The sequence below is a fragment of the Dromaius novaehollandiae genome, chromosome 4, assembly GCF_036370855.1.
Source record: "Dromaius novaehollandiae isolate bDroNov1 chromosome 4, bDroNov1.hap1, whole genome shotgun sequence".
NCBI classification, from domain to species: domain Eukaryota; kingdom Metazoa; phylum Chordata; class Aves; order Casuariiformes; family Dromaiidae; genus Dromaius; species Dromaius novaehollandiae.
Window position 1 is genome coordinate 36,225,749 of NC_088101.1, and position 15,868 is coordinate 36,241,616.

A 15,868-nucleotide genomic window follows, 5' to 3' on the forward strand; every position below is an offset into this window, starting at 1 on the left:
GTTGCTAGTAAGGTTATAGATGAGTTCAGCACTGCTGCTTGCTATCAGTCTTTCAGAATGACTGAAGTAAGGTTTGCGTGTAGTGGTCCAAATCCACTGAGGGGTCAAAAGCATTTGGCTGGATTCACTATGAGTTAGTATATACCCAGTGCTTCCCTATGGACCTTGATCTGGTTCTTAGTGCCACAAAACTTCGTGTTTCTCTCCTTGAGATGCAGTTTTTAAAGTATAATTAAATTTGCTCTTCATAGTCCTTATAGTCATTTAAATGTTGGCATTTCCAGGCTTGTTAATATATTGCTATTACTGTTTTTCCTTTAGCAGCTGGGAATTAGCAAATCTGGTGCAGCTACTTCTCGTTAAAATGATTGCTGCTGTTGTCATTTGTTTGCTTGCTTGTTTTTTCCCCCGTTCTCACTCTCAGTGTAAACTAAAGAAATATTTGAGAGGTTGAGATTGGGAAGTGGATGTTTATTATGGCGGACGGTCTTTCTAGTCTTGTTAATACCTCTTGGGCTAGCTTCACTCCTTTCAGGTTCCTAAGGCAGGTGAACAAAACAATGTTACTTTTAAAGTGGATTTTTAAGCTGGTTAGAACTGATACTAATGTTTGAGGGGATTTTTAAGAGAATGCTGAGTTACACTAGGTACAGGATGGGAGACAGAAAGAAGACAACAGAGACAAGGTTTTTAGAGGAGGCAATATACACAAGGGATATGATTATACAGGTATTCAGATATAATTATTCCATTTGTCATTCATTTCATAGACTAAATGTAATAATATTGGTATTTGTTAATATTTTAAAATTACAAAGTAAAACCCTGAAAGACTCTTGCTTGCTTTACTTTAGTTATAAACTTAAACTGAGAAAAGATAAATGAGCACTCCTTCATTAAAGCTGAGTTTCCTTGCCCCAAGAAAAGTTGCCTTTCTGAAAATACTGCTTTAGTTTGGCACTTAATAGCAGAAGTGTTTATTTTTCCTGTGAAGTGGAAATTTCAAAAGAAAAAAACCCTCAGAGCTGTTTCTCAGGGGCAAGGGGATAATAAAAAACAGAATTTTCCCAGAGTTCTGTGTTGGTGTCAGGAAGAGGAGCAAGCCTGTTGCACAGTAAGGCAGCCTGTCACCTGCTCAGGTGAGTAGGTCTGAGTACCTGAGAGTTGGAGGTGTTTCACAGATATTCCCATCTGCCAGAGAGGCAGCCGCAGCACTGAAGAACTCCTTAGTGCCAAGAGTCAGGACCCTGAAAAATGTGAGAACTTTGGATCTGTAGCAGCTTATTCAACCTGAAAGCCCCTGCTGACCTAACAGGGGAATTGAGAGTGGTGGGGAAGGCAGCAGATTTTCTGTACACGTTAAGAAGAATTTACCTGTTATTATAACAGATTAAATTCTATTGAATCAGCATTTTACATGGGGAGGGTAAGTCAGAAAACTTCTCTAGCCCTTAAATTATGTCTGTTGTTCATTTATTTTAGAACAGAATTCCCTCTTGAGGGCCCAATATCCCAAAACCCACTCTTGAAATCTTATACCTGTCTGTTTGAAAAGAAGACTTAGCTACCTCTTGAAACAGAAAAGTTGCTTTATCTCTTGCCATGGAAAACGCTACTACGAGAGCTTAAAGTCATGACTGATACGGGTGTTAAGTTTGTCTGTGAACAGGCATATAGTATAGTATCCTCTCAAGTACATAGATAAAATCTGTCGATCACAGCTTTAGGTGGGGGAGCATGTGTGTGTTTGTATTTTCTCAGCAGCAGACAGTAAATATTGAAAAGACACTGGTGGCCTGGTGTCAAATGACAGGAACAGAGATGAAGAAGTAAATAGCCACTTTCTCTTCTTGTTTCTTCAGAAATTAGTTCTCAAGACTGTTATGATATTCCACGTACGTTTCCGAATGACAGATCTAACTCGTTGGAAGGCTTCCATAACCACTTTGTAAGTATGATTTGATCTCATAAGAGACAGCAGTGACAGAGTGCTCGAATGCTCTTTGTTCCCATGTAAAAAGCAAGCCGTACAGTATTTGTGATTTTTCAGTTTCAATAGGAATGTATTAATCTGAGTTATTAGGTTAAAAGAGTCATATGATTTACAGCTGATTGCATAACTTATTTTGTTAAAGGAAATATGTGTTAATTCTAGAAAAACAGAAGCATGTTGACAGTGGGAAGTGTTTCAAGTGAAGAACTAGATGAAAATTATGTCCCAATGAATCCCAACTCTCCTCCACGACAGCATTCCAGCAGCTTCACTGAACCCATTCAGGAAACAAACTATGTACCAATGACACCAGGCACGTTTGATTTTCCATTATTTGGAAAGCAAGTCCCTCCTCCCGCTCACATGGGTTTCAGGTCCAGTCCAAAGACCCCTCCTAGACGGACAGTACCTGTTGCAGAATGTGAACCACCACCAGTGGATCGGAACCTCAAACCAGACAGAAAAGGTGAGGACAATGTCCAATAGAAGTTGATTTTATCACGTAATAATATAGCTCTCTAACTTTAGTTTAGTGGAAAAATGAGCATTTTCAAAAATTCTAACAAAGTATTTTTTATTCTACGAAGTAGCCATAAGATAAAGGAATCCTATAACAATTTTTAACCATTTTAAAACATTGAAATAACAATGCCAAATACACGTTAGGTTTAAATTTCATTGCTGTAATTATTAATGAAAAAATGACATAGAACTGCTAGCATCCAGAAGTGTGAGTTTTAGTCCCTACATATACATATATATATAGGACAGATAGTTAACTTGTTTTGATGGGATAGCATACTAGGAATTGGATTAAAAAAAAAAAAAGAATTCATAGGCATAACAGTGCTTCGTACAGGATCAGTAAAGGTTTTCATTGTATGCTATAATAATTAAAAATAATTCATTTACGTTTGAGACATATGCTATTGATGCCAATAGTGTTAGAAAGTAGTCATATAGTGAGAGAAAGAGTTGTATATTGTGCTGCTTTTTAACTAATGCTATTGAAAGTATGCAACAGTTATAGAATAATTCTTACGATTGTGTTTAAAGGAAAAAAATAGGTTGAGCAAGTAGTGTTAACTGGTAAGTAAACAATTTTAAGGCCTTATTTCCATCTGTAAATGCAAGGAAAGTCACTTTCTTGCTTCATGTTGGAGCTTCCCAGCAGTTGAGTGTGAGTGGCCACGTGGAGCAGTCACAGGAAGATGGTTAACTTGTGACCTGTGAGGTTACCATATACATATACATCTTCCTTGGGATCCAAATGGGAGGAGGAAACTGCTCAGTCAAGCCAGTCCTTAAGATATGTTTGTCCTGTCACAGGAGCTGGGTGCTATGGTTATAATGCAATTTATGTAAACTGTAGTAAGTGCAAACACAGTCTCAGCCTAGATTTTGAATTTCTTTGCCTTTAAAAGAGTATGATAGATAAAACCATAAGGCCAATGAAAAATGTTTCATGTGGCAGTATTTTAAACTGCTGAATGTGTGCGAGATCCTGTTATGAGTTTGAGGAAGCTGCAACAACTTCAGCAATAAAATTGACTAGGAAAAACACCCAAATTTTAGAGAACCTCCCCAAAACTTCCTTAAAAATAAATCTCTTGAAGAATCTGATGTATTTGTTTTACTTTTCCTTAAAATAAGCAGTATTTGAGAGAACAGGATAGTCTTTTCTTAAGAAACAAAGGTGACACTGTTGTGATGTGTCTATATGAGATAGATGCGTAGAGAATGACTGATAAATAGCTTGGACTTCCTAGTGGATCTGAAATGTTTCATCAGCCTGTCAGAAGTATAGATAAATGATGATGCAGTTTATTTGCATACTGAACAGTTGTTTTTCAGGCTAGATAACTAACTTTTCATAGAGATGGTAACCAAAGAACATTAGGTCAAATGTCTATGCTATTTTGTATTTGAATACATCCTACTTTTATATGTTTGAAAAAACAGTGTTCACAAACTTGAGAATGGCTGGTTTCATTTTGTGGAAAAGTCAATGTCAAATACTTAGATGACCCAAGATATTCACTAGCAAAAACTTTAAATTAGTATGTTTGCCATTAAGTGAAAACAGCCTGTAATTTTAACAGAAGTGGGATACTATCACTGTGATAGATCTCTGTGTAAAATGGGAAGTGCCATGTCTTATTCCAAACTGTCTATGTTCAGAAAATGAAACATAGCCCTTTTCAAAACCTTGGCTCTCTGCTTATGTCTAATTGTTTCCGTGTTACCAGACAGTAGTTTTGTTTAGTTCTTAAGAAATACTGGACAGTAACAGATTGAAGAAACCTGATATTGGAAAATATGCTCAAAATAAACACTGAACTGCTTTAAAATATTTTTCCCTGACTGGCCAGTTTGTGTGTTTAACTGATAAAATGTTTGTTGGCTTTCAAAAGTGGTAAACTGCTGTGTTGAAAAGCTTCTTGCTTTGTTGGTGGCGGTGCAAAGCAGTCGCACGGATTTCTGCAGAGGCAGCATTGCTGCTCTTGCCTCTTTCTTGAAATTGAATTAGTGTTCTGCGCTCTAAGAGCAATGTGTAAGGCTCCTCATCCACTACTAGCCTTAAACGCTTGAAATACATAGGAAGACCTAGCTAACATCGGGGAAGAGAGAAAGATTTTTAGATGTACTAGCACATTTCTTGGTGAATGTAGAGTTGCATGATATGGCTCATACTGACTAGCTGTATTTTTGCCTGTAGACTTTTAGAAACCATGTCTCTTTAAAATAGCATGATTATTATTTTTTTAAAAGATAGTCAGCTTAAAAAAAGCTATCCCTGAAAGTAAATATGCTTAGCAGCTGGAAACAAACCCCCCCCCCCCACTAATATATGAATGTGTGTTACCAAGAATGATGATGATAATGATCTGTCACTGTTTTATCTTAGTAACACATGCACAGGTTCACTCAATTTTTATATCAAGTATACTACTGTAAGTCTTCCATTGCTGTGAAAAGCTAATATGATGACACATCAGAATGATAATATATTCCCATTTCAGTAGTTGAGTTCTCCATGCAAATAACTTCTTCCAGAAGTACTTTTGGGAAGATAGAACTGCAATTCCTTTTGAATTAAAATAGGATAAAACTTTGTTTTAATGGTTCATTACCTAAGTAAAACAAGTTATGTTCTACTCTGATGCTTTTTCAGTTTTCAAGTTACTGTAGCAACTTCTGTCATTTTTTTTTCTGCATATCTAAATGCATTGCAATAGTGTTTTGATATGAATTAGTACATAAATGCATAGCAAGCAACAAGTTGGTTTGTGCATTCAGTAAAACCTAGCTAGGCATAGAGGAGGGGGGAATGGCACATGAAATGGCTCTCTACTGAGTATTGCTCCTTTTAAGCAGAGGTAAATTCTTGTAATGTATGACATGAGTCATGTAAGAATTTCTGTTGGAGACAACTGCTGCTTCTCTAAAAGACGGCATAACTGCAGAGAGTTACAAGGCCTCCAGGTGTATGAAGGCTGTTCGTATTCTGTCTGAAGAAGCTGCTGTGACCTTTTTTTTGGTTTCAGGTATTGCCGCAAATAAACTGTGTGCACTGCAGTTCCTTTTTAGTAGACGCACTTGTTATTGCAAAGTAGCACTATCACCTTTAACATGCATTAGTTGCAGCTTAGAAATGTGCATGTGTAAGCCAAGGAAGTTTGTCACATTCAGTGCTGAAATTGCATTTGACAAAGAAATAATGCAGTGAAACTAGCACATAAAGAAGGAACGCTCTACTTTCTGTTGTCAAATGTATGTGCTTATACATCTCCTTTACTTTTCTTTGGTTTAAAAACTTGGAGGCTTACAAGCAGCATAGTTTGCCAGTGGTAGGAATGGAGGATTTGGTGATGGCAGTGGGCATTCTGCTATATGTAACCTCCTGTACCCCCCCTGTATTGCTGTTAAGTGAACCTGAGATGAAATACACACTTGGTTACTTCCTCTGGTTCTCCGGTCTTTAGAGAGGGACGTGCCAACAAATAAAGATCTAGCAGACAGTGTCTTTCAGTAGGAGTGACTTGAAAGTGTGTGTCTTCACAGCTCTGATATAAACACCTGAGGTTCTGGGTAGCTATTAAACTTTCAAAATTCTCCAGTTTATTTTAAGAGTAGATACAGTTTTACCGAAGTAGCAATTAAGTTGTGAAAATTAATAACACTGATAAACTAAATGTAGGTAATAAATACATCTAAAATTCACTAAACTATGTGCACATTCTTCAGGGGAGGGCTTTTGTCTTGCCCCTGCTTTGAAAGCCTGGGGCTCTTCAGCCTTTGAATTTGTACAATTTGCCTGGGCCAGGAGGCACTGTGAGCTGTGAGATGGCCTGTGTCTTTTTCCACTGATTTCAGGAATAGTTTTGTTTTAGAACATGACGTAAAAAAGATAATATAGCCTTGAGATTACACTACGTTTTCGTGTAGTTTCATTCTCCGGGCTCACAGCTGCTTCTGTAAATGGGGAAAGGTTCCAGTACCTTCTGGAAGGCTTGAAAGTAATTTCAAAACATGCTATTGGCTTCCAGCCCCACTAGCTTGAATCAAAATGTTACTGTTTTTTAGAGAAGCATACCAAAAGGTAAGTGATATATTGCTTGGGACAAAATTGAGTGCGTTTGGCCAGGTGCTTTTCTGCTCTTACCTGTAACTGAATGACAATTTTTTTTTTAACCTGTTTTTTTCAGGGTGCTGTTTGGTTTATTTTAAAGAACTATTGTTTGTGTTCATTTTGTATTTCTGCTTTCTGGCTGCTTTAGCTTGCCATAGTTGCATGCAGTGGTGATGCTAAATTGGAAGCACTATTGCTAGCAGAAGATTTCGAATGGAAAAAATACTGCTTCCATCTGTGCAGTTGGGTCATGCTCTCTGAATCATTAAAAGACTATGTGTCTAGTTCTGTTGCAGAGCGGTTCTGCAACATTTTAGTTTGAGAGAGTCTTTCAGTTTTGAGACAGTTCCTTCTTTGAGATAACATTTATTGAAGAAGGCCCAGCAGAATTAAAGGTAGCAAAGTACAGTGAAGAAAAGACTGCCATGAAAATTAAGGTTGCAAAGAAGCACCTGATTCTTCCCTCCTCTACCCTGTACTTCCTTGGGCTCTTCAAAACATCTGGAAAGGATAATGTTACCAAGCAGTGGTGCCATGGTCTCCTGCCTGCTGACAGCTCACAGGACCATGCTGGGTGTTTCATAGCTCCACAGGGAACTGTTCCGGGTAGCAAGAGGTATTGAGCAGGTTGGTCCCAGGTGGTTGTGCTGGTGACCCTTGAGAAAGTTGAGGGCCTGATGGAGGTCTATAAGTCCGGATGATTGTAATCTTCCCAACAAACATGATGTAGGCTAGAGATCAAGGAAAGTGAATGGCTGATGATAGAAGGGGTAGGGTGTGAATGGACTTTGGTCAGGAGAAGGCTGGAGTGACAGTGGGTCACCACTCTGGCCACTGTGAAAACTCCACTGACTCTGAGGAGACAGTGTTTGAATGAGAGCAAGGGTGTCTATGAGCACAATAGTGAGCCCCCACCCATGTGATTTATCGGGGGTCTTAAGGCAAGAATTCAAGATCAAGCAACTACACAATGAGGTAGTCTTTGAAAAATACTTGTTTAGGAGATAACTTTATAGCTATATAACATTCAGTATTTGTTTCAATCTCTTGAAAAGTTCAAAGCTCTTAAGAAATATGTTTGCAATATTAACTGTCAAAACTTAGTTTTTCAGTATTTGAATCAAACAGTTAATGATGGAATTGACAATGGCAGAATTTAGTGCTTCAGAGTCTTGGTTTGATATTCTGCTTATTGTAACTTGTCAACTTCCATTTTCTGTATACCAAAGTGGATTTTAGGTTTCCGAAGATAAAAATGTGTGCTTTGAGCATATGGCTGAATTAATGATTCATGACCATGATGGAATGAAAAAAAGTTCAGTTGAAACTCTCTTTAGCAGAGTGCAACACTACCGCTTAGGTAATGCTTTTGATCTATAATCCTTAAAACACTTCACAGAAGAGTTTGATATAGCACAGAACCTCATTCAGGGTCATGAGGAGCTGTGATAAAATGATGTATTCAGGATCACCAAGCAGATTGCTGACAGACAGTAAAGAACTCAGGATCCCCCACTCTTATTACGTACAACGTGCTATTGGACTCTGCTGCTTGTGTCTTGAATAACAGTTGTATTTGTCCAATTTGCTACAGTTGAATTACATTTAAGTTTATTTTTAACAAGGTTTTCAGTCTTAGACTTGGGTTGAATTCCACAGCTTCTTTTACAGTTTGCTGATTGCAAAAATAACCAGTAACCAGTATAGTGTCTTTTTGCATTTATTTTTACAAAAGGTTTATCTTTCAACAGTAGTACATCATCAGAATCTTATCTGAAATAATTCGATGTAATTTCAGTCCATACGGTTGTCTTTAAAAGAGATGTTCTTTGGGCTTGGTAACTTATAGCACAAGCTAGGTTTTAGAGGCAGTAAGTGATGCATACATTCTTTTTCATGCAAATAAAACATACCAACATATCTTGAAAAGAAGCAAACCAAAAAAAAGAAGGGAGAGGAAAAAAATTCTCATGGAATTGGTTCTTGCGGTTGTTTTAAAAAATGTTGTTTCCTCTGAGTTCATTTTAAAGCAGGGATACTAAATTTGGTTGTTTTTCTTCCAAATTTTTCTCCTTTAAGATTTTACATGACATAATTTATGCGGTTAAGCCACAAATATGTGGACTACTTATGAAAATGTGGCTGTGTCTTTGCCATGACTACTCCTGAGCATCTCCTACCCAGATTTTAACTTTGTAGAAAATTCTAGGTTTTCATCAACCATATTATTTAAAACTGTAAGCCCACTTTGAAGAGGGAATTGTATACAAGGCTTTCACATGTGGCATTAAGTGTCTATCATCTTCTGTCATCCAAAAGCATCATAGTGGGTCCTAATGTGACCAGTTATAATCATTCATGGTATGATACTTTAAAAACACCCAACAAAATAGTTATGAAGAAAATGAAGAACTCTCATTAATTGTGAAGTTTAGTTGTAAGTAGTCAGTGAATAGTTTTCTCGTTGATTGTTTACATGTTTGAGTGTCAGGCTTGGACAATATGAACATACTGCACATTCTGATATAATGGGAACACCATCCCAGCATCCTAAAATAAAATTTCAGAGAAACAGCTAAGGCATTTGTAACATCAGGAACTGAGATTTCTTTAAATAAATAAATAAATAGAATAAGAATTACCAAATACACTCAGGGCAAAATTGAAAGCTGGCAACACTGCACTGTTCTAAACTATCTTGATTCTGTTGCATATTTTTAAATAAAAGATTGTTCGCTTTCTCAGGTTTTAGGACAAGTAAGCATTTAAAAAAAAAGAAAAATGTGAATGATGATTCTAACCAGCAGAGCGAACTGAGTTGAAGATCTGTTGAATAAGAAACTAATTTCCCTGATGACTTTTCAGAACAGAAATATTGTCAATTTGATTTAAGAAATTCAAGTATTTAATCCTTCCACTTATTCTTGGAAGTTCCACTTCCTCTTCATTCTATTTAGTGATTTAAAAAAAAAAAAAAAAGGCTTTTGAGGAATGGCGTTTGCTTCCTCAGATTTCCTTAAAACGTGTAGAATACTATCTTACCAATTTTCACAAGCTCCAAAGCCTTCATTCAGCTGAGACTTGGGCTTCCTCCATGACAGTACTTCTACAAGATTAGCTTTTTACTTGATAGATTTAAATGGAATTTCTATAGCTCCTTGCTATGATCTACCAGTCCTTAACTGGCAGCTGCGACTGTTTGTTTGTTTACAAAACTTTAAAACAAAAAAAAAATTCCAAGAAAATATTTTATTTGGGTGGTTCTGCCACAGCTGCAAATGAAGCTCTGATTTACTGGATGTAAGATTAAAAAAAAAAAAATACGAATTTTCAAACTGACTTATTCTGGTACTAGTGGTAGAGATGGTAGTGTAGAACTTCAAAGATCTTAGGGACAACAGGAACAGGAGAATGCTGGTAATACCCTTCAAATTTTCTCCTTCCTTTAGATGATTTTTTTTTCTGCTTCCCTATTTATTTAATGCCTGTTTAAGCAAAGTTAATTTTTCATATCCATATAGTCATGCTATTCCATTAGCTTTTTTATAGACTTATTAGGCTTGATTTTCCAGAGAACAAGTTATTCTCTATGTTAGTTGTTCAATTTTTGTAAAAATGTGAAAGAGACCTCACCATAGTATGCCTTGTATTTTATGAACCTCAGTGCAACTGTAAAGCTATTAATAAACACATTAGAACACTGTGCACTTTGGCCTTAAACCACTGTGTGTGTTATTGAATGTTTTCAGTTCATCATGCTTTGGGGGATTTTTAAATATAGACATGTAGAATTATTGGCAAATTAGAGCAGTCAAATAGTATTTGGCTGATTAATAGCTTTGGTATTCTTTGAATAATTTTGTGGCATTTGGCAAATACTTTATGAATACCAGTGAACTTTAGCCATCTGATACAATTAGATTTCTTTAGAATCAGATATTTTTTCCAATTCATTCTTAGTTTCTGGGAGTATCCAAAGTACTAACGCTATCTGAGGATTTATTTGGAGAAGATAGTGTTTAAGAAAACTGGAGAGCATCTCTTTAGTTTACTGCTTTTTAAAAATTCGTAATATTGCAAGCATAAGCTGATTTCAGCTTCTTTTTACTGTCCTGAAGAGACTGGTCAGTAGCATCCATGTGATATCATTGACCAGAACTAAGCACATATTGGTACTCATTCTGTTTGGTGCTGGATATGCGTATGGAAATGGATATGGATGTTGTATGACTAAATGCATGTTTCTAATTAGATGTACCTTGGCAGGAAAGGGACTTACTAGAAACAGGGATGACAAACCAAATCCAGGATAGTTGTAGAGCTGGAAATCAGAGTTCACTGGGGTGAGGAAGGAGAAGAGCGGGAAAGGGGAGAAGTTACTCTGCAGAGTCAAAAGCCAAACAATAAAACCTGCGAGACCGAGGTGGTGAGCTTCAGCCTTGTTTTTTCAAGGAGAAAGCCACAGTAGTTTGAATACAGGGGTACTGGACCTCAGTCAAATTTAATTTGCCTTTAATTACACACATGTGCGCTCATATGCATTAATTGAAAATTGCTATTAGTTATGTCTATTTGCAAGTGCTTTCATCAGAGCAGGACACCTATGTGGCTGCTTTTCCCTCTTGTTCTCCAGCATCCTTTTCCAAGTAAAGCACTGCTCTGGCATTCCTGTGTCTGATCTCGTCTCATGAGGATCAGAGTCCTGTTGGCCAGGAAATAGCATTAACAGATCACACCTTTCTTAAATTTTTTGTCACATGGGTAGACTGACTTTAAAGTTTTAAGCCCAAAACAGTTGGTATTTGAATAGTGTGTTGGCCTCTTCAATGAAGATGTTTGTCGTTTCCTGATACAAAATCCATTGCCAGCAAGTAATGGAGCAAGCAGCCAGTCAGAAAAGAAGTGTTCTTAACAGAAGTCTTGTCATTATTAGCACTTCAAGGCTGTAAGCAGAAAAAAAATGAGGCTCTTCCATGGGTGTTTTTTGTCCAAAAAGCCTAAAACATTAGGACCCACCTACTGTGATATATGCTGCAGTGAGAGACACTTTTTTTTCCAACGTTATGTTCCATGTTTTTTTCTGGAAAACTAGGAAAGAGAATGCATTAGCCAGGCCAATGGAAAAAACAAAAGGTTTTTCAATTTAAGACATTATTTGAAACAAAATCAGACGCATGAAATGGACTCTTCTCCTGATGACTTCTCAGACAAAGGCAGCATTGACACACACTACGAAATGCCAGGAGTGGAGCTCATGCTGTCTGAGTGCAGTCTAATGCTAGATGCATAATCACGTGTTCTGCTTGGCAGTTTTTACAGCAGCCATTTGTTAGAAAAATAGAATTCATTAGTGATTTTTCAACTCAGAGTGCCCTTGCTCAGTATTTGTGTCATAGAACATGTGGAAGTTGAGTCTTTCTCTTCTTCTTATCATAGCGTTTTGGGTTTCACAGGTGATGACGTGAACAACATCTAATTTTCACTTCTGGGTAGTTGGTTTCACTTACGGTAACCTGCTTGGGGGTTTTTTTTGGTATTTGTAAAATAGGTTTGTATCCAGTTTTAAGTGTTGTAACATGATTTCTTTCCTTTTCAGTGAAGAAAAATTGGTATAAACTACACTTAAGCCCAGATGTATCTTTTCCAGAATAGATGTGTAACTTAAAAGCATCGTCAAACATTAGATGAGGTAAATTTGTGCCTGTGGGCCTAAACCACAAGAAATGTGTCCTGTAGCACTATTGGTGTTGAAATGCTGTATGGGGCCAGGCTCTGTATAGGGGCCTATTGTCCTTTCACCTTTAGTAAACTGATTTAAAGAATGGCCCTGTGGTGTTTGTCTTTAGAGACTATTTCTGAATAGCATAATCCTTGGAGACCAGGCTGCTGTGCAGGAATGAGATACTTTGCGTGTTGTTATACTCAGCTCTTTGCTTCTCTGAGCTTCTAGGAAGAGCTTTCAGAGTAAATTAGTAAGGTTACTTTGGATCAGCACCATGAATTCCAATCACATCTAAGTTTTTCAGTCCTAAACATGCATATTTCTGTTTGTAGATCTGGCTGAGGTAGCGGCAGAGCTGATGACTAGATAAAGAACAGCAATTTAAAAAATTCCGATGTATTTATTAAAAGTGTGTCTTTTGAGGAAGTAACAGGTGTTACTAAGCCCTTTCTGTGCCCTAGCCCATGTTATTTTATCTGCTTAAATGGGTGAGGATGGGATGGAGGAATTCTGCAATACATAGAAAAATAAGTAACCTCAGTTTTGAATTTTTTTTCTCCTCCTCCTCTGTCTGGTGTCAGATCTTTTCTACTGCATGTTATAAGCTCCTCAGCAGAGATTAGGGCTTTGGGGTTTTTTTTGTTTTGTACAGAGAAAAAATTGCACAAGCATTTTAATTCTCTGACATATTAAACTAAGGGAATTGCATGATCATGGCTGGTTGGTAGCAGCAAACTCTTTTGCCACCCGATTGGTATTTAGGTCACACTGTCCTTCAGTGGCAGGAGATGAAAACACAGTGAGTGTATTTTACAGTGGAACATTTTGTATGTTCTTGTCTGGTGTAAAAGAGGGATATTATAGGGGTCTATGCTTATTTGTATAGCTCTTTTGACAGTCTCAAAGAGTTTATAAATGCTAAATTGAGTATGAGGGAGGCAATTACATAATACCCGTATTTTACAAAGGGGGATAATCATAATTCAGGAAAGTGAGTTTTGTGAGACCACGTGGAATCATTAACAAAAGTAGAAACAATGAGTCACAGCCCTGAGTTCATTGCTCTTATCTTTCACATTATTAGTTTCAGGCACTTGACCGTACATTTGGCTGTAAGAGGAGAGACGTTATAAAGTACACGTTGGTTAAATAATTTCATTAACACTGTTACCTTGCTAGATTTCTCACTGTACTTGGGATCTGTGCTCATATGGTAATGCATTGGTTGGTGTTTTAAACTGAGTTGGATTGGCCCAAATTTATTTTTAATCAGATTAGAAAACTGTGGAACACAAAGTTAATATGATTAGATAACGATACTCAGCATCAAATTGTTCTTAGTAGATGTGTTTGAATTTGAACTTACAAATCTGCTCAATCAATTTTGAGATCTTGGTCTTTTTATATACACAAGCTTCTATCCCAGGGTTGTAGGCAAGGTACTTAAGAATATCAAATCAGTTCAGAATAAACTTGGCCAACATGCTGGGTCATGCTTTTGACTTAGCTCCAGTCAGCAGCGTACTTTACAGAAATACTTTGGTGTGCTACTTTATAATCCGAGTCTTTGGTCAGCATTGCCCAACCACTTGGACTTTTCATCAGCACTTTTAGCCATTTAAGGAAATATCTGTCTTTGAAATTAGAAAACAACCTTCTCTGTGAAAATTGCTTTATTTTTTTTAAGGAAGTTACTATGTAGTAATATTAATAAATAAATAAGTTTTGTCTTACCTGCATGGTCACTCAGCAGCACTGCATTACAGTTAATGATACGGTGCAAAACTTTTCTATTTACCTTGCTTGTTGTTACTTGATTATTCCCAATACTTCAGTGATAACAGTAATAGAGCAGTTCATAAGCAAAACCCTTGGGGTAGTGATTTGCAAACTTCTGGTGTTTGCTGCCAAACTTATTTTTTTTTACAAAGCCTTCTCGCTCACTGCTGGTAGTACCAGCCCACATCTGAGTCGGTGCCAATCCTTTTCCGTTTTGTGCTGTAGGGCAATTTTCAAACATAATCAAACCTAACAACATTTTATTAGGTTTATTGTAAAGATTTCCCTTTCATATGCCTTCTTGGTGTACCACCTGAAGGCACTCATCTTTCCTAATATTAAACAAACACTTTGTTAGATACACTTTCAAGAAAGATTAGGGTTATTATGCACTATTGATCATATTTATTTAAAATAGACCAGGTGATCTGAATTGCTTGCAGTGGTTTGTCAGGTTGAGTAAGAAGAACTTCCTTAAAGGGAAAGGGGTATATTACTGTCTGTAAAGACCTTATTGTCTCTAATATGTTTTCTTACTTTGTACTCTTCACCTTGTTATCTAAACTTGTTCATCTAAACTGTTACATTATGTGATAGCATAAAATATTAGGGAACAACTAGTGTACCTACTACACCCACATGTAGGCATACACAATTAAAAAAAAAATCAATGGCTTAAAAAAATGTTATTTTCAGTTGGGGCTGTTTGTGGTGGAGGTTGGGTTGCGTCGTGGCAGGAGGCCACTGCACAGGCTGGGAACTTGGAACGAAGGTCGCTCCACTTCCACAAGCGCAGAGAGACGTCTTTGATATAGACAGATTTTGATACGGATTGATGCAGACCTATGGGGGGAGCAAGTTTAACAAATACAGTGTGGAAAAGGATTCTTGGGGGATGGGGGGGTGGAGGAGTGCATGGTGGATAGGAGACCTCCTGAGAGCTTCACTGTTTCTAAAGTAATACTGTGAATAAAGAGGCTTTAATTTCTTAAAGTAATTTAACCTACATCTGAAAGATGACTCTTCTGATGTCATGTTAGATATTGCTCAAATAAGGCATTTTTAATGTAATACAACTTGAAAAGAATTTAACAGTAAAGATCAGTTACAGTATTTGTTAATGCACTTTCTCGCCTTTTTGTACACCTCTTGTGCTTGCCTCCGACAAATTTCTTGCATGCAGTGTTTTTGTTTCAAGTCTGGTGCTTAAGCCGTTAGCGTGAGACCTAGCTAGACTGTAAAACTCTCCTTCAGCAGCTTGCTTATGCTTGTGGCATTAACCTTTCTGCAGGGGGTTCTGCTGCTTATGTACAAAATTCCATCTTCCAATTATAAAAAGAACATTATATTAAGAGAGTCTTCTTTTTGCCAATTAGGTCAAAGCCCTAAAATTTTAAGACCTAAACCACATGGTTTAGAGCGAACTGATTCACAAACCATAGGTGACTTTACTACAAGAAGAAAGGGTATGTACTTTAGCACTGTATGTATATGGAGCTTTATAAAAATAAAACAAGATTTAAGAAAAATGTTTTTCTAGAATTTGAACTCTCATAAAGCCTTTTTACTTTTATTATAATCTAAGATCATGGATGCATTTTCCTTGCCAAGCAAAAAGTTTCCTTTACAAGGAAGAAAAGCCTTGCTGTCTTGAATAACTCAAGGAAACATTTCCTAGACATATGTGTTCTTATCTCTTAAGTTTTAGCTGTTCATAGTTTGGGTTTACTATTCTATCTGC

At 37.0% G+C, this 15,868-nt stretch overlaps 1 protein-coding gene across 6 annotated transcripts in view; it reads left to right on the forward strand.

Moving 5' to 3' along the window:
• Positions 1–15,868, forward strand: part of GAB1 (GRB2 associated binding protein 1) — a 100,656-nt gene that overhangs the window by 77,166 nt on the left and 7,622 nt on the right. For 5 of the 6 annotated variants that reach the window (XM_026106122.2, XM_064510761.1, XM_064510765.1 and 2 more), the window contains exons 5-7: positions 1,863–1,948; positions 2,156–2,459; positions 15,504–15,593. In XM_026106122.2, the coding sequence (XP_025961907.2) occupies positions 1,863–1,948; positions 2,156–2,459; positions 15,504–15,593 (480 nt within the window). The remainder of the gene's footprint in view (positions 1–1,862; positions 1,949–2,155; positions 2,460–15,503; positions 15,594–15,868) is intronic. The other variant, XM_026106123.2, reaches the window with a different exon arrangement.